This window comes from Xenopus laevis, chromosome 4S (assembly GCF_017654675.1).
Source record: "Xenopus laevis strain J_2021 chromosome 4S, Xenopus_laevis_v10.1, whole genome shotgun sequence".
NCBI classification, from domain to species: domain Eukaryota; kingdom Metazoa; phylum Chordata; class Amphibia; order Anura; family Pipidae; genus Xenopus; species Xenopus laevis.
Window position 1 is genome coordinate 23,078,718 of NC_054378.1, and position 23,483 is coordinate 23,102,200.

Sequence of the window (23,483 nt, forward strand, 5' to 3'; positions counted from 1 at the left end):
TTCTCGTCGACTTAAATGTAAATCGACGTCGGGATGGCACTCAGAGCGATTTGTTTTTCAAAGTCGCACGAAATTTCCTCGTGAGGCAACTTCGGTCGTCTTTGGAAAACGAATCGCTCTGAGTGCCATCCTCCCTGTGTACCCTGACCCTAAGTTTGCTCATAGTCTGTACAGAGAGATCCCATAAAACTATGGCAGCATTGGTATTCCCCTGTACTAAGCACAATTCAGCAGGAACAGCCCCCTACGTTTGCTCATAGTCTGTACAGAGAGATCCCATAAAACTATGGCAGTATAGGTATTTAACTGTATTAAGCACAGTTCAGCAGAAACAGCCCCCCCCCCCCGTACAGAGAGGTGTTCTGTTGTACCTGCCAGCAGTCGCTCATAAAGGAACTAAATTTCCCCCCAGAATGGCCCCTCATTACACAGTATAGACTGATAGTGGGTACAAATGAAAGACTTGCTGGGGGCAAGATTAACCCTTAAAGCAGTGATATTTATGCAGAGCAAGAACTATAAATCACACAGTTGTGGCTCTCCTGGCTGACCCCTATAAAGTAGGGTTGATGGGGGGGTTGTTAGGGCTCTTGGGCCATTTTATATTTGAGATATAAATCAGTGAGGGGTTCCTGGGGGGGGGGATCAACGTTGCTGCTGTATATCCAGGATTAGGATATTTATGGGCCATTGAGCCGAGGTCGCATCATGAGATAAATTAATTTCTTACCTAGAGGATAACAAAGTTCCCCTCCCTGTGTGTCAATGTCAAGTCCCCCCAAGAGGCAAATTGCCATGAGATCAATCAATATGGCAGCCCTCCTTTATTAGATACACAATGATATATGGAGTCATTTCCCAGGAATCAGCGAATACAGGCAGGCAAGACATGGCTGCACACCTATCAACTCCATCCTCTTTCTGCCCAGCATCAGGGCTTATCTAAACCAGTGTGACACAGTCGTTTCATATGGCAGCTACCGATCCCTTCCTTTTATTCGCTCAAATTTTCATCATCAGGACCAGAGCAATGGGGATTGGCGCACGGGAGATTTTAAAATCTATTGTATTTTCTGCTCATTCCCAGTTTCTGAACCAATGTGGGTATGGTTGGGCAGCATGCCGCCCCCTAAAATCCTGCTGCCCTAGGCCCGGGCCTTCCCGGTGACCTCTCCGCAAATCCGAGCCTGTCCCGACACCACTGCCAATAACCTGCCGGGGGATTCAGACACCCAAGGACCAAAAATGTAATTTATTTATATGGGCTTTACCCCCCAGAGAATATTCCAGTAAGTGAGCAACCCACCCTTGTGCCTCTTGTCACTTACCCTTGAATAGAATGTACATAGATTTATTCATATTATTTTACTGGTGTGACGTACAGAGCTGTGTATACCAGCAAAACCATATGTCCATCTATACAGACTCTATGGTTGCCAGAGTTACAAGGTTACATTATATTTTTGTTATTAAACACCCACTCCTGGATGTAACAATGGTATCTGCCCCTGGTATCTCTCAGGGGTTATTTCCTACGTCAGACATCTGCAGATTAAACCTGTCAGTACCCAGAAAACAGGCAAATGAATGGGCCTAATGGAGCATGTCATGCCCGGCTCATACACACACAATGGTGTAGTTGGCACCAGCACAACACGTTGTTGGATCAGAGAAATCTGCGGGGCCTTATCAGCTAAATGAGGCAGAATTCACACTTCCCGGTAACATGATAAGGTTCTGATTGCTTGCAGGTCTGACCCATTCAGTGGCTGCCAGGCTGCAGTATTAGTCATGCCATGTCTGCGTATCTGGCACCATTAAAGGGAAAGTTACCATATACTGTGCACTAAGCCAGAGTCAGAATCCCAAACAAATTGCCATTGGTCTTTATTATCTTTTAGCTGTTGGAGGAACATTGTAATCCTTGGAAGCACAGAGTATTTCAAGTGAAACAAGGATATCCCTCCTTCCTGCGGCACAATAACATAGGAACATACCCCCACAGACACAGGATTATACAAGTGCAAATTGCCTTTCTATCCGTTGACGGAGGGCGACACGTCTCCCCACTGAGATGGATCCGCTTTCTGGCAGAGAATATTAGAGAGAATAATCTCCCTCTGATCCAGGAACAATCAGATATTTTGGGCATATGGATACTTCCCTAGAATTCCTGACACTCACACTGGCACCTGCCCGCCTACTCTCCATACAGCTGCCCCGCATGGGCATTTCGCTATATTTATAGAGATTAGTCATTAGTACCTTGGGCACGGACTTTAATTAGTAAAACACTTAATTGTTTTGCCCTGAGAGCTTCATTTAAATTTTAAAGCAATGATCCTCAACCAGTAGCTCGCAAGCAACATGTTGCTCACCAACCCCTTGGATTTTGCTCTCAGCGGCCTCAAAGCAGAAGCTTATTTTTGAATTCCTAGTTTTTAGTCAAGTTTTGGTTGCATAAAAACCAGGTGTACTGCCAAACAGAGCCTCCTGTAGGCTCTGTAGGCTGCCAGTCCATATTGGGGCTAGCAAATAGCCAATCACAGCCCTGTTTGTCATCTACAGGAATTTTTTCATGCTTGTGTTGCTCCCCAACTCTTTCTTCATTTGAATGTGGCTCACGAATAAAAAAAGGTTGGAGACCCTTGATTTAAAGGGTCAACACCAATAAACGCTCCTGTCATACATGAGGATGGATTTCCCCTGTTGTATTTTACACAGGTTATATATTATCCATTATATTACTGGTTTCCTTTTGCCCTACTTATAACTGAGTGGTCCTGAACCATGACTCCATCTACTGTCTCCATCTTTTCCTTCTGTCTCCATCTTGCCCTACTGTGTCCATCTTGTCCTACTGTCTCCATCTTGCCCTACTGTCTCCATCTTGCCCTACTGTCTCCATCTTGCCCTACTGTCTCCATCTTGCCCTACTGTCGTCATCTTTGCTCTACTGTCTCCATTTTATCCTTATGTCTCCATCTTATCCTACTATAGCTACAATATTACACCCTTTCTTCCTACATAAGCTGAGCTCTACTAGGTGTGGGGCCCAAGAAGGCTGTCTCTATTTGTACTTGCCTAGAATCTGATTAATGTACTTCCTGGTTATCAGCTCAATTAAGAATGAATATGGAGGTGCCAGTCAGAAGGTTGCTCTTTTTCTAAACAGAACTGTATTTGTTAACACATAACCACAGTATGTAATAGAGGGGTACATCTCAGAACATGTGGTACAAGAAGGAACATACTTGATATAGATGTGTAGAGGGCAAAGGCCTTCAGGCTTGTCATCTCCTTCTGTCTGGTCTCCTCCACGCTGCTGTGGAATATGTGCTCCCAGGAATAGAGTTTGAGCAGCTTTATGCCCCGGAGCATCTCATTGGTCTTCTTTAGCCGCTCATTTGAATATTCCTGCAATGATCCAATAAACTGGAACTGACTTTTGAACTTTTTGGAATTGCTTTTGCTCTGTGTCCCTCTGGAACTGAATTTGAAGTGGATTCCACTCATGGGGCTACACCAAGTTGCAGCCAATCAGAATTCAAGAACACTATCAGAGTGGAGTGGACGAGTGGAAAATATTCTATGTTAATAAACTTAACACTAATAATGTGCACATTATTGATCCGGAATAACAACTCGCATTACTTATACAGAGGATATGAGTCTACCGGGGGGGAGAAAATCTCAGCCATTCCACTGCCTCTGGTTTTTAATACAGTGTGGGGGTGGGGTAGCATTAAGTCTGCCCCCACTGCCCCTATATAATAAATCCCCTGCCAGCCTGGAATGTACAGTCAGGTATAGAATGATGGCATTGGGGTGCCCCCTACTGATATATTTGCTACCCAGGAAAAGGGTCTTAATTAAATGCCAGTGCCCCCAAATGTTGTTGCCCCTGCCACTCCATGCCACCCAGACCCCCTTTCTGGTAATCTGGACCCTTTCCATTACAAACTTTAATACTGAAAAATCTGATTCTTAGAACTCACAGTGCCCCTTTCAGGTCATGGGGCCCCTGGGGGCCCCACATTACAGACATTCCTGTCTCACACTTACCAAGGTGCTGCGCTGGGCCTGTGAGAGCTTCGTTGCCACAAAATACTGGATGGGTGCCAGGACAATAATCACAACGGCCCCAATTAAGGCGCTGATGCCCAGTATGTAGTACAGGAGAATTACCCCCACTATGATCTAGGGGCAAGAAAAGCAAACAGAAATGTGACCATTCTACACATTCTTCTTGATGTCCCTCTACAGACCCTGCTTACATTCCTTGTGTCTTTCATGGTATCACTGGTGTAACCTTGGTAATCCAGCTTGAGGCGTAACCTTGCCAGGCTCCATTCACTGGACAGCTTCCTTGTTGGAGTCTCAGCTGGCAATTGGGGCATGGGTACTTTTCCATGCTTTTGTTGCTCCCCAACTCTTTTTGCATTTGAATGTGGCTGACAGTTAAAAAAGGTCGGGGACCACTGATTTAAAAGGTCAACACCAATAAACACTCCTGTCATACACGAGGATGGTTATTTTCCCCTGTTGTATTTTACTCAGGTTATATGTTATCCTTTATATTATTGCTTTCCTATTGCTCTACTTATAACTGAATGGTGACACCTTCCTTGTTGGAGTCTCAGCTGGCAGTTGGCGCCACCCCGGCGATGACAAAAAGTGAGTCTGACCAGCTGTGGGCTTAAAAATGCTACATTCACTAGCTAATGATGAGTTGGTCTCACCTGCACTGGCATTGCCCAGAGGTTGGGGCAAAGGAAGAAGAACCACATGAGTTGATTGGTATCGATGGCCACCAAGTTACAGATCTGCCCGGAACTCATTTCCCCCATGGACATGTTAGAGGTTGAGAGGTGCATGATCTTATTGTAGATCTTGGTCTGCAGTGGGGAGACACATGACCATCACCACCATCATTATTATTATTGGGCACCTGGTTAAGCTGCACCCTCACAGTATGGCAGCTACCAACCTCGTGAAAGGAATGTGCTGGGCACATAATTATACATATCAATAGAATATAATGCTTATTTATGAGAAAACAAATGCAACAGGAAAATGCTAATAAATATTGTATGTTCCCAATTTCTATGTAAATAGGCAGCAGCCCAGGGAAAAATCTGATTGGTGTCAGTCAGTGTACTGTGTGACTCCTTGGGGAGAAAAAAAGACAAGGAATTAAACACAGAATAGATAAATACAGAATTAAGACCAATTGCAAAGCTGATCATGTCTCTCAGCAGGGAGCTAAAGGTTTATGCAAAGTTATGTTTCATTTCCCAAATGTTCTTATTGAACGCGGCATTGCTCAGTGTGAATTACACAGTTGCCCCCAAATGAATTGTCCCTTTAATCCTTTTAAATGAGAAGGAAATTCCCCTTTACGTGTGAAAATGCCCCTTAATCTCTACTGTCACATTTTTATCACTTTAGCATTTCATTAAGCACCGCAATGAGACTAGGGCTCAACTCATCTTGACCTTGTAAATTCACCTGCTACAAGCCTTAGGCTTGGGTCTCGCTTCCATGACCAGGGCCGCTTCTGCCATGAGACCCTTGCCTCAGGTGGCAGCAAATGGGCAGTTACAAGGAGCGGCAAAAAGCCGCCTCTTGTTACTTTAAGAGTCGAACTTCCGGGTTTTAATACTGCCCCCTTAGGCCCGCTTCGACGCAAATTTTTAAGCGCGGAGCAGGAGTGGAGGGGGGTGGCATCTGGGCACCATCTGGGCACCAGAATCGGTGCTATCCATGACACAGGTAATGAGTGATTCATTTGTGGAGAGTAAAGGAGATATCAACAACGCCATAGGAAGGGGTTCTTTACTGTAAAGGCAGTCAGGTTATGGGATTCCCTACCAAGAGAGGAGGAATGAGTGAGAAAATGAGTGAGAAAAATAGCACTTCCCTTATACTTAAATATAAATTATACTTTAACTTAGCCTTTTGAGTGCTCCCACAACCCCCTATTATTTTATATTGTATTATAGCCTGAAGCTTTGGCTGAGCTTCATATGTGGTTTTCTAATAGCATGCCATACCCACCCCTTTATACTAATGGTGGTCCTATGTTTTTAACTGCACCAAGTAACACTATTGAATTCATTCACATTCACTATACCTATTACTACACCTAATTTAGTTTGTCCTTTATTTACTTTAATTCATACCTATATTCTTACCTACTTATACCCATACTGACACATATATACACTCTCCAAGTGTGCACCTATACATATAATTTTACTTTAATTCACACCTATATTCTTACCTACTTTTACCCATACCAACACATATATACACTTTCCAAGTGTGCACCTATACATACAGTATAATTTTACTTTGCCTTCATTATTTTTACATCCTTATAATTTTTTTAAAAAATGGACGTTGGTTTGGGCAATTACTCTCTCTTAAAAGCTGCAAGTTAGCAGTGGGGGAGGATTTAGCCTTCAGACTGAAACCAAGGTTCAGCTTTTACGTCAACCAATTCTACTATGCAGAGAGGCACTAGATCCTTTATACTATGACCAGAGTTAACAAGTTAGGGACCGCCATATGGGGTTTACCTTGACTTGGTATGGTGGCTTATCAACTTTATGATCATAACTTTGTAACAAAAAACCCCTGTTTTGTAAACATATGCACTTGCATTTATACTGAATTATTTGTGAAACAGGGGGCCAGGGAAGTGCATTGAAAAATAGCTTTATCTTAGCCTTTTGAGTGCTCCCACAACCCCCTATTATTGTATATAGGAGGAATGAGTGACTCATTGGTGGGGAGGAAAGGGGATCTCACCATGAGCATAGGAAGGGGTTCTTTACTGTAAGGACAGTCAGATTATGTGATTCCCTACCAAGAGAGGGAATGAGTGATTCATTGGTGGGGAGGAAAAGAGATCAGCATAGGAAGGGGATCAGGTTATGGTAGATGTGGGGGGGGGTCAGGAAGGACCCACTGAGAAGCTGAATTGGTGGCTGCTTTGCACTAGGTCACAGTGAAGATGTACAATGTTGGTGATTAAGAGTAATGAATCCGGAGCCAAGGAGCCAAATACCCCTGACCAATGAGAGTTACAGTTTGATGAAGGTACAGAAGTGGCTGTTGGATCAGTAAGTGAGTGTATCTCATGTGTGTGTCTCTAATGCTCCTGTTCTGGGCCAGGCAGGAATGTGCGGTGCAAGTGGCAGGTTGTGGGTGCAGTGCTCTGGGCAGCTGTTTGCTCAGCACTTTAGGAGGTGAGTGCACACAAGAGCTAAATGCACTGAAGTATGGGATACACAGAGCAAACACTGGTACCTCCTTGGGAAGCGTTGCCCGGCACTACAATCATTGAGCCGATGGATGGAAGAGAAATTACTTGTTTGTGACTGTTTACAGTGCAATGAACTCTCTTATAGCCTTCTGGCAGGGCATTCTGGGAGCTGTAGTTCAACCAAATCTGACAACGCAGCCCTTGATTTATAAATTGTAAAGAACATTATATAATATATATATGTGTATATATATATATATATATATATATATATATATATAGTGAATAAAGTACCCCCTCTTTTAAATTATAAGGATATTATAAGTTACCGAGGAGTTTCATGACCATTTACAAGATATTCATAGATTTTGTGTATTATATATATATATATATATATATATATATATATATATATATATATATATATATATATATATATATATTGGCACAGTTACTAAGGGGGTGCCAGTGAGCAATGGGGCACAGTTACTAATGGGGTACAAGTGAATAATGGGGTACAGTTACTAAGGGGGTACCTGTGAATAATGGGGCGCAGTTACTAAGAGGGTGCCAGTGACTAATGGGGTCAGTTACTAAGAAGGCGACAGTGAATAATGGGGCACAGTTACTAATGAGGTGCCAGTGGGCACATTTAATAAGGGGGTGCCAGTGAATAATGGGGCAACAGTGTGCCATAACTGTTCAGGGCATTCCCACAATGCAATGCTCCCACTTACCTGTATGGCCCCGCGCAGGTTGATGCCCGTCTCTATGGCGACGTAGTAGGAGGCCTGCAGGAAGGTTCTCTGTAAGAGGAGGGCAAAGAAGAGGAGGACAGCGAGGACGTAGGCATTGGCCAGAAACTCTTGGGAGGAAATGAAGAAAACGCCAAGGAAAATCGGCTGCGAAACAGAGGGAAAATGTCATCAGAAAATGGCCCTAAATCATAGATTTAGCAAGAGCATTAAAACCCACCCCCGAGGACCTTGTGGGAGGGGTAGTTACCTACAGTTCAGCCCAGGAGGCTCTGGGTTTCGCTAAGAGGAATCAGAACCAGAATGAATCCATGTATCATCCTCCCATGTGCTGGGTCCTGTGTAATGGCAATGGGGCTACAGGATGCCTGGTCATCAAGTGATTGGATCCCCAGCACATCACATGGGAGGCTAAATTGGACTGGATGTTAGACATCTGTTCCTGTGTGGGGGCACATCTGATCTGATCCAGTTTAACTGCAGAGTTCTAACCTGGGGATGGTTTTGTGTCTTGCTGCCAATCCTTTCACACACAGTGAGATCCAATTGCTCAACCCAATCTACCAGTTTGGCTGTTGAATCCGCACTCTACTGGTTACTGGGCCCCTGGCTGGATCCATGAAGGCACCAGTTCTTGGGTTCGAATCTGTATAGAATATACTGGGCTACTGGACATATAAAATAAAAATCCTAGTTTTTCCCCCTCCCAGATGCTGAAGGAACCTGCCCAAGGGAAGGGGCAATTGTTGAGGGTTGAATGTACAGCACTGTGTATATAAAGGGGGAGCCATATACCCCAACTGTACATACTGTATATACTGTACCCCCCACTGACTCAGCACAATCCCCATTAACTATTACTCTGACAGTCTGACAGTGTTTGCTCTGCTCATTCATCCCTAGGGGCCCCTGTTAATAAGAAATCTGATTGGTTGATAGTGAGGAGCCCCGTGGGTTCCATCTGGCACATCTGTTCCAGGGAGATAATGGGAAAGAGCAGCAGGTTTTTTTTTTATCTCATTAGGGTTAATGTGGTCAGTGCTTGGGTTAATAAGGAATCTGATTGGATGATGCCCCAGGAAACACACTGCGGGCCCCATCTGTCCGTTCATAGTGACCAGTGGCACAGCCGTATCTGTCAGTCTCACAGTTAAATACACAGTCACCTAGTCGTGCAGCTTGAGAAAAGACACCGGTTCCGCATTTCCCTTCCCTAAATCCTGTCTGGCCTTCGGCTAGTGATGCATGCTGGGAGTTGTAGTCTCATACTGTGAAGGGCTGTCCAACTGTCGGGCCACGGGCTGCATGCGGCCCGTGACCCCCCATTGTGTGGCCCCCACATAAAAGTCTGCCTGCTGTGTCTGCTTACCTTTTGTAAACTTTAAAAGGCATCACTAAAGAGATTAACTGGCCCCTGCATTGTTTAAATGCAGACTGTAATCCCCTGTATTGTTCACATGTGTAATCACTCATGCATTTTTCACCCTTGTAACACCACAATTGTTCACACCCCTAAAGCCCTGTACTGTTCACACCTGAGACCTAGACTGAAACTGCCCACATTATTCACCTATTTGCACTTCATACAAATTGCTGGAGGCGTACCAGTACTGTGTCACTGTATGTAGTACATCTTAGAGTGGTCCTGATAGGTTTCCCTGTCTCCTGTTCCATGTCTGTGCCATACTCTGCCTGTCCTATGCTTCCTGCGTGTGCCATACTCTGCCTGCCATATGCTTCCTGCGTGTGCCATACTCTGCCTGCCATATGCTCCCTGTGTGTGCCATACTCTGTCTGCCCTGTGGTTCTTGGGTGTCCTATACTCTGCCCTATGCTCCCTGTTTGCCATATTCTGCCTGCCCTATGCTCCATGTGTGTGTCACACTCTGCCTGCCATATGCTCCGTGTGTGTGCCATACTCTGCCTGCCCTATGCTCCCTGGGTGTGCCATACGCTGCCTGTGTGTGTCATACTCTGCCTGTGTGTGCTATACTCTGTCTGCGCCATGCTCCCTGTGTGTGCCATACTCTGCCTGCCCTATGGTCCCTGTGTGTGCCATACTCTGCCTGCCCTAGGCTCCCTGAGTGTGCCATACTCTGCCTGCCCTATGCTCCCTGGTTCCGTACTCTGCCAGCCCTATGCACCCTGTGTGTGCAATACTCTGCCTGCTCTATGCTCCCTAGGTGTGCCATACTCTGCCTGCCCTATGCTCCCTGGGTGTGACATACTCTGCCTGCCCTATGCTCCCTAGGTGTGCCATACTCTGCCTGCCCTATGCTCCCTGGGTGTGACATACTCTACCTGTGTGTGCCATACTCTGTCTGCCCTATGCACCCTGTGTGTGCCCTAGTCTGCCTACCCTATGCTCCCTGTGTGTGCCATACTCTGCCTACCCTATGCTCCCTGTGTGTGCCATACTCTGTCTGCCCTGTGGTTCTTGGGTGTCCCATACTCTGCCTGCTCTTTTCTCCTTGGGTGTGCCAGTCTTTGTCTGCCCTACAGTCCTTGGGTGTGCCATACTCTGCCTTCCCTATGCTGCCTGTGTGTGCCCTACTCTGCCTGTGTGTGCCATACTCTGCCTTCCCTATGCTCCCTGTGTGTGCCCTACTCTTCCTGTGTGTGCCATACTCTGCCTTCCCTATGCTCCCTGTGTGTGCCCTACTCTGCCTGTGTGTGCCATAATCTGCCTGTGTGTGCCATACTCTGCCTGTGTTTCAGGAGGAGGCATATGGATTTAAGTGTATGTCTTATTGTGACTTTTCAACGAGTGATAAGTGATACCTTTGCAGTAAGTGCAACTCCACGTTTTTTTGGTGTGCTACCATCATTAATGTGGACATGGTCTTGTGGCAACAATGGTGTGGTTAAAAGTGGTCATGGTTTAAAAACCGGGAGTGGCCAATACTGGTTTTCATTATCGGCCCTCCGCCATGTAGGCCAGAAAAATGTTGGCTCTCAGGTACCACAGAAGTTGCCCAGCACTGCTGTTGGCTAAACAAGCAGATCCAGTGTTGTTACATAGTACCATTACCATACATCTGATATCTGTGCTGTCATCATTCCCATGAGCCTCTTCTGACACCCACAAGCCCCTGTAGTTCTCATGAAGGGCCCGGTGACAGGGAAGGGATTACCCCAATTTTCATCCTAATAAAGTGGCTCCCTGTCATTGGCTCTGGCAGTGATTAAGTGTCCAATTATCCCTCCCGCTGTGGAAAAGAGTCGCTGAGATTGTATATCGATCTGTGAGATAAACTAGGGACCCCCCGGTGACTACAGCCTTCTTTCCCACCTTGCTCCCCCTTTATATAAAGCCATTTGGCTGGAGGGTCTAAGGAGAGGGAGATGTGCCTTCTTTGCTCCGACTCTCATACAACTCATGATACTTTGTATCTAATGAGAGTCACCTTGTAACATCTCCCACACATTTTCTATAGACTCTAACAGCACCCTCTAGTGCTCTGTATCGTAGGCACCCAGAAAACAAAATAGCTGAAGGGATATGGACAGTCCCATGTTAAATAAATAATGGGGAACAAAAGGCCAAGCTAAAGACACTCCTAACATTTCCCCTGTTAGTGTAGGCCGTTCCAGCCCTTCTGGTAATTGTCCTGACTCTATAGGCCAGTAGGCAGTTTCCCTTTTCCTATATATGAATGCACATATGGATCTGTTATATGGAAATGGGTTCCCTGTTCTGGTACAACCTGCCCTCTGGGCACAGGGGCTTTTAATTATCAAAAAAACATTGACATCAATCATTATCAAGCAGAAATATCGATCAGATGAATAACTTCCACTCCTTGCTACTCTGCCCCCCCCCCAGTTCCATCTCTACATTAAAGAGCTGAAATTGGTTTGGAGCCCCCTATCACCCCCAATGCACCATCCAGCCTCTACTCACTAAGATCACTCACCCCCTGCACCAGGGACTCAAAACTGAGCTGCCAGACTGCAGAATTTGTGTCCACTGTTCAAGGGGCCCCATCACATCTGAACTCCCCCTGGAGCTACACCCTAAGAGGAGGCTGCTCCCTCCATAAAAGAGAACAGATAGTGGTAGTGCAGTAAGTGGGGTGCATCACACCTACCAAGGGGGGTACCCACCCCTTTCAGGGTACAGGGCCAGTCAGTAGGGGGCTACCTGTGGATGGAAGGTCTTGTTCTCCTGGCTCAGGTGATGGACAATCCCAGAGATACAGAGGGGCCCTGCAAAGCCTAACATGTCAGCCAGGATGCGGAAGATGCTGCTCAGGATGAGGGGCCTCCCAAACGCTTGGCACAGGGCACACCAGATGCACTTTGGACCAGCCGGGCATGGGGAGCTCTTGCTCTGGGTGGGGACACAAAGAATTCTGGGTAAGAAACTTGGTCAGGTTACTGTGTGTCAGTGTGATTGGACCACAGGGCAACAAAGCACCCACATGGCAGGGGTAATTTACTGAAGGTGACAAAGTGCACCCCACCCCGTTTATGTGACATTATGTTAGGCTACAGTCTGCAACTGAGGCGGCCACTCTGGATCCAGCAGGAACAGCCTATAGCCAATCTCTCTTTATCTGATCTGCCCCCTCCTTCTCTACCTCTGAGGGTCTCAATGAGTTTGGGTGGGAGAGATTTCCTGGGCATCATTCTCACACTCTGCCCCCCCCCCAACACCTCAAAAATATTTCCCTTTATTAATGGGGGATTAAATCGCAGACTGATGGAACGACCCGACACCAAAATATAAACAATACTTTCCGACTGCAGAAAAAAAAAAGTGAGAGCATCTGGGGAACTGCACAAATAAATACATAGTGTAAATAGATCCTCTTTGCAGCAAAACAAATTAACCCATAAAGCAGAGGCTTCTGGGAATTGTGTCAAACACTGAGTCAAGACCCCCCCCCCCAGTAATGTGAGTGCAGGTTCCCACATCTGCTGCTATTCTACTTAACCAGCAGATGGTGAATTTCATTTGCTACACTCTATAGGCCAGCTATAAGTTTCTTGGTGTAGAAAATGTCTTCCTTTACTGCAGTGAACCCCAACCAGTGGCTCACCGGCAACATGTGGCTCCCCCAACCCCTTGGATGTTGCTCCCAGTGGCCCCAAAGCAGATGCTTATATTTCAATTCCAGGCTTGTAGGCAAGGTTTGGCTGTATAAAAACAAGTTGTACTACTAAACAGCAGTAGCTGTCAGTCCCCATAGGGGCTACCAGTAGCCAATCACAGCATTACCAGGAACCCCAACATTTTTTTACATTTGAATGTGGCTCACAGGTAGAAAAGGTTGGGAATCCCTGCTTTAGAGAGTGCTCCGATGGGTGGTGATTTGCCTCCATTTATCTGTCAGTTATTAGTTATTATTAGTATCATAAATAGGAAAACACAGTCAGCCACCATGTAACCTTGAGATTAGGAGCAAATGAACTAAGCAGCACTACACAACTGCCAACCTGCGCACCCACTTAAAGCACTGAAGATTAGTCTCTGCCACTAATATACCCAATTTCTCTGATAAACAGAGGCTCATTCATGTGCCCAGAGGATGAAAATGCAGCCCTTAGCCCAATGTTAATCCTCACTCACAGTCTGAGTCCCCACTCACCTTCTGACACTGGAAGGCCTTGTTGAGGAGCAGGTAATTGGTGACGGCTCTCATGGCGATTGGGAGTTTCCCTATAGCTTTCAGGTCGATGGGCTTCTTGTGGGCAGTTTTAATGAAGGTGTTCATCCACCAGTAGGTTCCCTTGGACAGGAGATTTACAAACGGCTGCAGGAAGCGCACCCCCAGATCCTGCAGGTCCTCCGGGGGTTTCACCTCTTTGGGGCATTTATAGAAGACATACCTCTGCAACACAAGTTAAGAACAGGAGGGCTGGCCTTAGTGCTGGAAAGGAACATACAGTATATACAGTATATGACTGGGGGGGGCAGTTTAGAGAAGTGAGTGCCATTAGGGTGACAGCTGGGGACCAGGCACCATGAAGAACATATTGTTATTAATAATACAACCAAATCAAGGAAACACTTACGGTATCTGTACCCACCCCTTCCAGCCCGTGCGCCTTGGCACAAATGAAAAGAAGGGGCTACTGTTGTGATTCTCCTCTGATGTTTGTTACATGCCTGCTCTGTCTCACCTTCCCTCCTCCCAGACCCAGTCACACAGCAGATGCCTCCCCTGTCAGACCAGCAGTGAGCTCTGTACTGTACTCATTACTGATATGTGATATTCATTCATCTGTGCCCAACAGCAGGCCAGAGGCAGTTTAATCAATGACTGATATTTCTCCTTGCAGGAGGGCCCCCTGACCCCCATCAGTTTGTAACCTGCACACATCAAATCCCTGTCTAAACCATCAAGTCACCTAATTATTTTTATTTTAATAGCACCAACATATTCTGTAGCACTGTGCACATATTATACAGATCCCACCAGTCCCTGCCCCAGTGAGCTTGCAATCTAAGGTCCCTATCACATTCCCATCAGTCCCTATCCCAATAAACTTACAATCTAAGGCCCTTTTCACATTTCCATTAGTTCCTTCCCCAATGAGCTTGCAATCTAAAGTCCCCATCACATTCCCATCAGTCCCTGTCCCAGTGAGCTTACAATCTAAGGTCCCTATCACATTCCAATAAGTCACTGCCCAACTGATCTGACAACTTTAGGTCCCTATCACATTCCCATGAGTCCCTGCACCAGTGAAATTACAATCTAAGGTCCCTATCATATTCCCATCAGTCTCTGCGTTAGTGAGCTTGCAATCTAAGGTACATATCACATTCCCATCAGTCTCTGTCCTTGTGAGCTTACAATCTAAGGTCCCTATCACATTCCCAACAGCCTCTGCCCCAGTGAGCTTATTATCTAAAGTCCTTATCACATTCCCTGTCCCAATGAGCTTACAATCTAAGCCCCTTTTCACATTCCCATTAGTTCCTGCCCCAGTGAGCTTACAATCTATGGTCTCTATCACATTCACTGTCCCAATGAGCTTACAATCTAAATGTAGCTGATACCTGCTGAATATTGTCTAGATATCCATTGGGCAGTTTTATCAGTAGCCAATTAACCTGATTATAAGTTTTTGGGGTGTGGAGGAACCTATGCAAATATGGGGAGAATATCCACTCTCCTTGCAGAGAGTCCCCAAGCTGGAACTGAACCCAGGATCCAGTGCCACAAGGCAATAATACTACCCACCTCCATGCAGACAAGCCTATACCATAAATCAGCACACTGATTGTGACATACTGTATCAGGTTCATGCCTTGGCCCCTGCATTGCTTTAGACAGTCCTGCCAGACACTAGCACTGAGATGCCCTGGACTGTGCCACTGATACCCCCAGAAATTCGATATGAACAGCACCACAATGTCTTGTTTATAATAAAAATGCCTTTATTGCACACTTTTTCAAGGGCCAGGTGAGGCCTGAAACGTTGCGGTAATGCCCTATAAGTGTGCAATAAAGGCATTTTTATTATAAACAAGACATTGTGGTGCTGTTCATATCGAATTTCTGCTGTATTTGCTGGTGGGAAGTGGCCACTGGAGAACCTGCACCCATAAAAAGTAAGAAGATTTAACAAAGTTGTGCTGACTATTTTGCCAATCCACTGATACCCCCAGCCAGACTCAGTGACAAGAGGCAGCAGTGAGTGCTACAGGGAGTGACAGGCAATCCCTAGATACACACCGGATCTCATTTCAGGGGCAGAGACCTCATCATTGTCTTCCAGAGTCGCCTTGTATTACAGTCACGTGACCATTGTTTCCACCGCAGCCAGTAGTAGTGAATAGAAAGGTCTGCAACCATATTCGAGGACTGAGTATCCACCTTGCCCCCCCCAGCATCTAATGGCACTTAGCAATGCCCAGGGGAATCTGATCTCTGTAGGTTCTGCCCTTCAGTTTCTCTCCTCTTGCTTTCCCTTCCATTGTCTCCTTGTGCCCCCTCTCTGCTTTCCCTTCTCCTGTTCCCCTGATTATTCCCCCTCTCTCCTGTCTTTCCCCCCTAAGCTGCTGTCCCACCTCCCAGTCATGCCCATGTTACCCTGTTCCTTATTGGCCCAAAGTATAATTTCTCTCTCTCCCTCGTCTCCCATCTCACTTGAGAGAGGGGAAATCTGCCTTTTGGCGGATTTCTATTCAACTTTCTCTCCTTGTTTCCTCCTTCCCATTTTGCCCCAAACATTCGGGGAGAAAGGCAGGACTCTTGCCGGGGGTAAAAAGGATGCATGGAGCCCAAACTGCCACAGAAGAGGAGGGGCTTCCTATCTAAGGGGCAGGAGTTTGATTGGACATGGCATTTAGGTGCATGGAGCCCCACTACTTCATACAGCACCCCAGCACCCACCTTCCCTTTCTCTTTTCTTTTCATTTCTCCGGGGGGGACTTCCTATGTGTGAGGCTAATGGTTTATCTGGGCACGTGCCAAGTGTATTTGGGGGGTACTGTGTTCTGATACTAGTCATTGTTCAACCCAACTTGATTCCCTGACCCAAACGATTCCATATTGGCTTCAGTCTCCATCAGTCCCCAGATATTCTCAGAATTAAAGGCAAAATTAAACTGACCAAAGGCCAATAATTTTATGACAATATAATGACAATCTTGCCAGTGGGAACCCTGCTGCATAACTAGAGTCTAAGACTGATATTGCACTTCACTCATATTAAAAATTTTGGGAAAGAATTGGAAATATAGTAATTTGACACTTAAGGGGGGGAAGAATAAGAGAATTAAGAGAGCAACTTACCCTTACCCGGATGACGTTTATCTCAACAGCCAACAGCATTCCATAGAAAATGGCGAGGAGCCCCGTGAGGCAAAAGCGAAGTTGGAGGAAACCGACGCCGTTATCACAGAACTTGACAAACTTGATGGTTTTGGTGATGAAGGCCAACGTCCAATAGACTAGCAGTGCTGCACATGGCAGAGAGAGGCAGTTCTTTATTTCTAAGGTGTGACAATAACAAACAGCTCCTCCCCATTACAGTAAAGCCTCCCAGGGCAGTTGCTATGAGAGGGAATGATGCGCCAGATGTGGGGCTGATTGGGGACAGAAGGTGGGGACATAACATACAGATCATTATTGTTGGTGTTTAATTAGTGAGGTTTAATGTACAGTTGGGACTGGACCCCAGATATGGGTGGGATCTTCCCCCTTCTCTCCCTCCATCCCCATATGACTTGTGGGCAGGGGGGCCACAAATCAACTACATGAATTGAAACCCCCCTCTGACTCTAATTTATACCCCCCCCCCAGCAATCACTCAGCCATCATTAGATGTCAATGGAAAGTGATCTCCAACCCCCCATGCCAATACCCCCACGGAGCCACTGAGAGCCAATGGTATGTGAACTTGGCCAAATTAGTTGTCACTGTCTGCAGCGATAAGGTAATTTATATGTGATGATCTGTGACAGTCTCCATCTTGTTCTACTGTCTCCAACTTGTTCTACTGTCTACAACTTGCCCTACTGTCTCAATCTTGTTCCACTGTCTCCAACTTGCCCTTCTGTCTCCATCTTGCCATACTGTCTCCATCTTGTCTTACTGTCTCCATCTTGCCCTACTGTCTTCATCTTGACCTTCTGTCTCCATCTTGCCCTACTGTCTACATCTTGTTATACTGTCTCCATCTTGTCCTACTGTCTCCATCTTGTCCTACTGCCTCCATCCTGTCCTATTGCCTCCATCTTGCCCTACTGTCTCCATCTTGTCCTTCTGTCTCCATCTTGTCCTACTGTCTCCATCTTGCCCTACTCTCACTATCTTGTCCTACTGTCTACACCTTGTTATACTGTCTCCATCTTGTCCTACTGTCTCTTGCCCAACTAGAGGCAGTTATGACAGTGTATTGCAGCTGGTGCGTGTGCTACAGGGCAGCAGATTGGCTGGTGGGTGGGGGGGGGAAGAAAAAGAGACAGATGTGGGCACTAATTGAATAATCTGCCTGGGATGGTAATTACCTCTATTCTCAGCATGAGAAATTGCACTAATAATATTATTGTTCATTTCTGTATGCAAATGAGCATGTTGGTATGTGAATCCCTCCCCCTCCGACTCACTCTTGTTCTTACATATTGAATTATCTTTCAGTAATAAATGAGGATGAATTTTTCTGAGCGAGGGGAGGGGCAGGGATTGAGCAGAGATCGGTCTCCTGCATGTGTATTACATTCCCAACATGATCCCCTGGGTATTCATAGTATCACCCAGCAATTGCCCCTCTCCCACAATCCCATTGCATTTAAGGTTTAATAGCACTGCTCAGTTCCATGGTTTTGTTTGCTCTGTCCCAGCTAAGCTTCCTCTCCCACTTAAACGTGCAACCCATTCCCCGGGCAGCAGAGCTGTAAATGGGCAGCAATATATTGAGGGCATGCATGTACCTTTAACTGCAGGGACAGAGCTTTAGAGACACCCAGGACAGATAACAGGCCGTGCTGCTGGAGCATGGAACATACCTATTAATAACTTGGGAAAGTTGGACGTCTCGATGTTGTGGTAGTAGACAATGGAAGTGATAGCCGCCAGGAATGCCATGACCGCCGGCATGTAGAGGTGCAAGTGACGTGACTTGGAAAATCTGAGAAAGAAAAAAACTTTAAATCAGGGGTTCAGAGATGAAGGCGCACATCAATCCCCCGGCACTGGCACAGGAACTGACTACATTGACCCACAAATCAATAAGAGAAGCACAGAGAAGTCAGCATAGACAAAATTAAACTGCTGCTCTTATCTGTGCTGAGAAACCTTTGGCGCTAAGTACTGCGGTACTTGCACTGGGCCCCAGGGCCTGAGAGGGCCATTGCACCAGTTCCCACAATCCATTGAATGCATCTGCTACATTCTTTTGATAGTCAGAACCAGCAGTGCAGAGCACAGGACAGACCCCAGCTGGAATAAGGATCAGTTCTGGTGATTCATTTAAATGTAATAGAACTAAACTCTATTGCCCCCATTTATCTCTTTGAACTCACTGTTTAACCACAACCCCCAGCATGCTCTGACAGCCCATGAAATGATCACTTACATATAATCAGAAAGGGTTGTTTCTATTTACAGCAGTACTTTGAGTTGTGATAGATAACAGTGAGCTGTATCCTGTAGAACTCAGGCCTCTATGTACATGTGGCCCATGGGTTTGTGCTAAATAATGGGTCTGAGCTTTATTTAGCCTTTTTACCGGCGCCAGATTCCCACTCACAGCCACCCACATACTGTGTATTCCATCTGCTCTCTCTACATAACAATAACATTATCCTCGTGTATTGTAGGAGACCCCCTTTCCATCAAACCTTTTATACACAGGCACATACTCCAGCACTGGGGAATAGCAATCGGTGCAGGGAAAAGAAACTGTCCTGGGACCCAATCTAAGATGCCCCCCTAAACCTGTCCTGCTCCTCACAACACCATTAATTCCAATTTTTCACTCCCAAATTTGACATTTTCCTTCCGTTTTCAGCATTGAAATCAGTCTCACTATTTTACTTTCCATTGAGGCTTTACTGTGATCACTCAGTGTGTTTATTGTTTACGCCAGTGTTGCACATGGCCTAGTAAATACCCAAACAATTCCCTCTGCTTGAACTCCCTGAACCTCTGGACTCCCAGTGACCCGCAGCCCCGTCAGATTTGCGCACAGACATTTCGGCACTTATTGCACGTAAAGTAAATGTTTATATGGGGAGGTCGGGGGCGACGCCAGCTCTGCGCAATCACCCTAATCCCCCCCATATTCCCTTCTCCAGAGTCACAACACAGTTTCTTGGGTAACCACTTGAGCTCTTTGCTTGTGGGAATGGCCCAGCACTAAAAGTTCTGCAATGATTCTAATTTGGCACCTGGAACCAGAACATGGGTCTTTGGGGGTCACTTATACAAAGCTGCTTATTAGATCTGCCCATTAACCCTTCCCAGGCACAGCTGTGTGAAACACATGACCCCTGAGCCAATTACTGAGGGTGCCATGTGTAGGGGTTCCTGGGTCAGGAGTTGGGATCTTACCCATCAGACACAATGCCTTCAGCAATTTCACAAACGAGGACGAAGAGGAGTATGAAGGTGAGAATCCAGCGCAGGTTGTGCCCTGGGAAGTGAAGCCACGTACTGTGATGGATGTGCACTTTGGAACTCTGGCTCCCCCATCCTGTGAGGGTAGAAAAGACACATCAGACTGGGGCAGAACAAGTTAATAACAAGTGGCACCACGCCCTTTCCAATTCTGCAGCGTCACTATGGGTGGAGTGATTTAGTCTTACTTTCCGTTCCCAGAGCTTGGCATAACAAGGTCTTATGGTGCTGCCACAATAAACATGGGGGCTCATGATCCCAAAGGGAATGACTAAGAGGATGGGATGAAGGTTCTACTCTATGCAGGACCCATTTCCAAAACCCATTGGCTGTTCATAAACTTGCAATAAATGTTGAATTCAGGTGAAATAACAGGGGTGACTCCTGTGCAGGGAGGTGACAGGTGCAGCCCTTTAAGGGGGAACCAGCATTCTATAATAAAGATAAGAGTGGATTTTCTGGGTGCCAGGCACTGTTCCTGCTGACAGTTTATCATTTAATTTCCCAGAGTCTAAAAGCAAAACAACAATTGAGATTGGGGGGAACGGAGCATCCTGCAGATTTTCTGGAGATGATTTGATAAAGGGGAGAAGTTGCAGAACAATTGTACAATCCGTCAGCCCTAATGAAATTCAGTCCGACTCAGTAGCAATTGTAGCAGATGCCGTTCCCACCGCTGCAGCCGGGAACAGACGCTGCATTCTGCACCAATCAAAGTCCAAGTGCTGGAGTCAAGCTGAGTTTACTGGCTGCTTCCCCAACATTGATACACCTGTCCTGTCTGAGGCCCCAGGGCCCCTGCAAGGAATACAAATTAGTACAAACATAGGGCAACAGTCACAGAAGATCCTCCTATATACAATGTGGTGTAACTATAAATTACTGGGCCCCACAGCAAATTATTTTTCAGGCCTCCAAAATGTCTAGAGATTGACCTGTTTTAATAATATTGATTGAAATAGTATATGAATTAGGGCCTCATGGGGCCCCTATACTTCCTGGGCCCCCCTGCTTCCTCTGTAGTTATGCCCCTGCTCCTACATTGCCAGGGACCCCAGCTGGAAGTGACTACATACTGTAAATACATAAATCTTTCATTTACAGAACTTCTCTCTCTGTAGCAATGTATCACTTTCTTTACAGCCAGGCAACTCCTCCTTCCCTGAAAACCAATGACATATATCAGAACCTTGAAGCAAATGTATATTTATAAAACAACACAGGTATGCTTTACCTTTTGGGTCAGGAGCTAAGAGTGGGTGCTGTTAAGGGGGGATCACTATGACCCCAATTTTCTCTGGCCAATGAGCTGCAAAATTAGATCCAATCCAGTTCATGGGCCCTAAATCCATCTCCAAGACATGGCTAGGGGCCCTGTGTATGAAGTGCAGAAGCCACAGAATAACAGGTTAATAATTCATTGTTTCTATTTTCTCCATCGTGTTCAGTTCTTCAGGTCACTGAGGTCCAGGCAAGTCATTTTCCTCTCACTAGTAATACAGTTGTTACTGAGTGGGCATCAGGCTGTGTTTCCGTTTGGCCAGGTGCCAAATACTGTGCCCAATAACTCACTACTCAGTAACATAATTATTTTGCTTTAATTACTTATAGAATATGAAAGAAGTAACAGTGTAAATTACAGGCCTCCATTTCTAACTGACAGTTGCCATGGTTACAGCTCTTATCCCAATGGTTGGTTGAGTGGGAACAGCAGTGAGAGATTGTGGGGCTCCCTGTGCCTTGGGGCACAGCTGAAAGGAAGAGGTGGCACCCGCTGTCCCCCCATGAAAGGGAATATTAATACACTTCACCCCCATCATATAAAGACACCAGAGAGAGAGCGTAACCCTCGCACTGCTGGATGCAGGGACCTGGGCCTGACAGAGACCCCCGGGATCAGGAACCACTCACTGGTGCTAATGGGCCTCTCTGGATATTGATCCTGTGCCCTTTGCCTTTATTCACATTATATTCTATCAGCAGGAGACATGGGGCAGCAACATTAATGGAAACAGTAATGTGGAGATGTTCCACTTACACTCCTACAACACTGTGAACTACATCTCCCAGCAGCCTCTGCTCACTACTGACTTCGGGTGATTCCAGTCGGATTCCGGACGTACGGAGGGGGGCAGGGGGCCTGGCTGCACATCCCGCGCCAGGGCCTGCCCCCTCTAGTTACGTTGCTGCCCATGATTCTGCTCCCTGAGCACAGATTAGCAGCCACCGAGAAGCCTCTGTATAAACAAACTCCTCCTTTCAATTGGGCTCTGCGGTACACTCATATTAGTAATGTACCCCCTACTGTAAATGATAAGGATGTTAGAAGTCACTGAGGAGTTCTGTGACTATATAAAGTCACAAGGCTGCAGGCTGAGTTATACAGGGAATTCTGCGTATCACTCATGTATTATAAGGTATAATGTACCCCCTACTGTAAATGATAAAGATATTAGAAGTCACTGAGGGGTTTTGTGACTACTGGAACCTACAAGGCAGGTGCATTTCGGTTTTATTGCTTTATGTCCCATTTGCCCAGCCTTTTGCTGTGACCTTTATGTGCGAGGGCAACTATTTCTGTCCCCCAAGGACTCAGGGTTACCGAGTTCACTGTGACCATGTGACATACCCAATACAAAATTTAGGCCAAAATTTAGGGAATACAATTCTACCAGTGAATGTGTCAGTGAGTGAGTGAGAGAGTGAGTGGAGGGAGATCACTCCATATTGGCCCCCAGCCCACAATTGACCCTTTGATAAAATCTCAAACCCCTGGGAACACAGTCCTACTCTCACAGTCTGACTGTTGTTCCCCCCATTGTACCAGTTAGTTTGGAGGGTAAAGCAATTTTGGAATGATTCCCACAGCTCTCCAGTGTGGAACATGTCATCAAACAGTTGCTAGACTCACTGGCCCTAGCAACACGGCAGTGGTTTGAATGTCACAGGAAAGGGTGAGTATGAATGGAAGAACATAGGAATAAAATCATCAGACAGTAATAGCAGCAATATAAATGAGGCCTAACAAACAGTCTGCTTTCTTGTTACCAGGGTCATTGACCTTAGCAACCAAATAGCATTTAAAGAGAGAGGCACAATACAAAGACAAAAGAATAAATAAAGCAACAAGCACATGCAAAGCTTCAGTGGTTACTTACATCAGCAGCACAGGTTGATTTAAAATGATACTACCTTTTTAACTCTAACATGTCACTTACCAGGGTGCCACAAGGTACAGGCAGTGACACAGAGCATGCACACATGTACGTATATGCTATAGATTTACACATGGGCTTTGCTCATTTCCTTAAGGGGCCCCGTTACTAGGTGCAGGGGGGTGAGGGCCCACATGAAGTAACATTCACTTTGTGTGTT

The 23,483-nt window shown here is 46.0% G+C and overlaps 1 protein-coding gene across 7 annotated transcripts in view; it reads right to left on the reverse strand.

Moving 5' to 3' along the window:
* Positions 1-23,483, reverse strand: part of LOC108714951 (ATP-binding cassette sub-family C member 8) — a 79,984-nt gene that overhangs the window by 29,075 nt on the left and 27,426 nt on the right. For 4 of the 7 annotated variants that reach the window (XM_041561043.1, XM_041561044.1, XM_041561042.1 and 1 more), the window contains exons 2-10: positions 20,043-20,184; positions 18,497-18,618; positions 16,782-16,948; positions 13,623-13,865; positions 12,173-12,361; positions 8,011-8,175; positions 4,743-4,898; positions 4,066-4,200; positions 3,255-3,417 (exon numbers count right to left, since the gene is read on the reverse strand). In XM_041561043.1, the coding sequence (XP_041416977.1) occupies positions 3,255-3,417; positions 4,066-4,200; positions 4,743-4,898; positions 8,011-8,175; positions 12,173-12,361; positions 13,623-13,865; positions 16,782-16,948; positions 18,497-18,618; positions 20,043-20,184 (1,482 nt within the window). The remainder of the gene's footprint in view (positions 1-3,254; positions 3,418-4,065; positions 4,201-4,742; positions 4,899-8,010; positions 8,176-12,172; positions 12,362-13,622; positions 13,866-16,781; positions 16,949-18,496; positions 18,619-20,042; positions 20,185-23,483) is intronic. The other 3 variants (XM_041561041.1, XM_041561045.1, XM_041561046.1) reach the window with 3 other exon arrangements.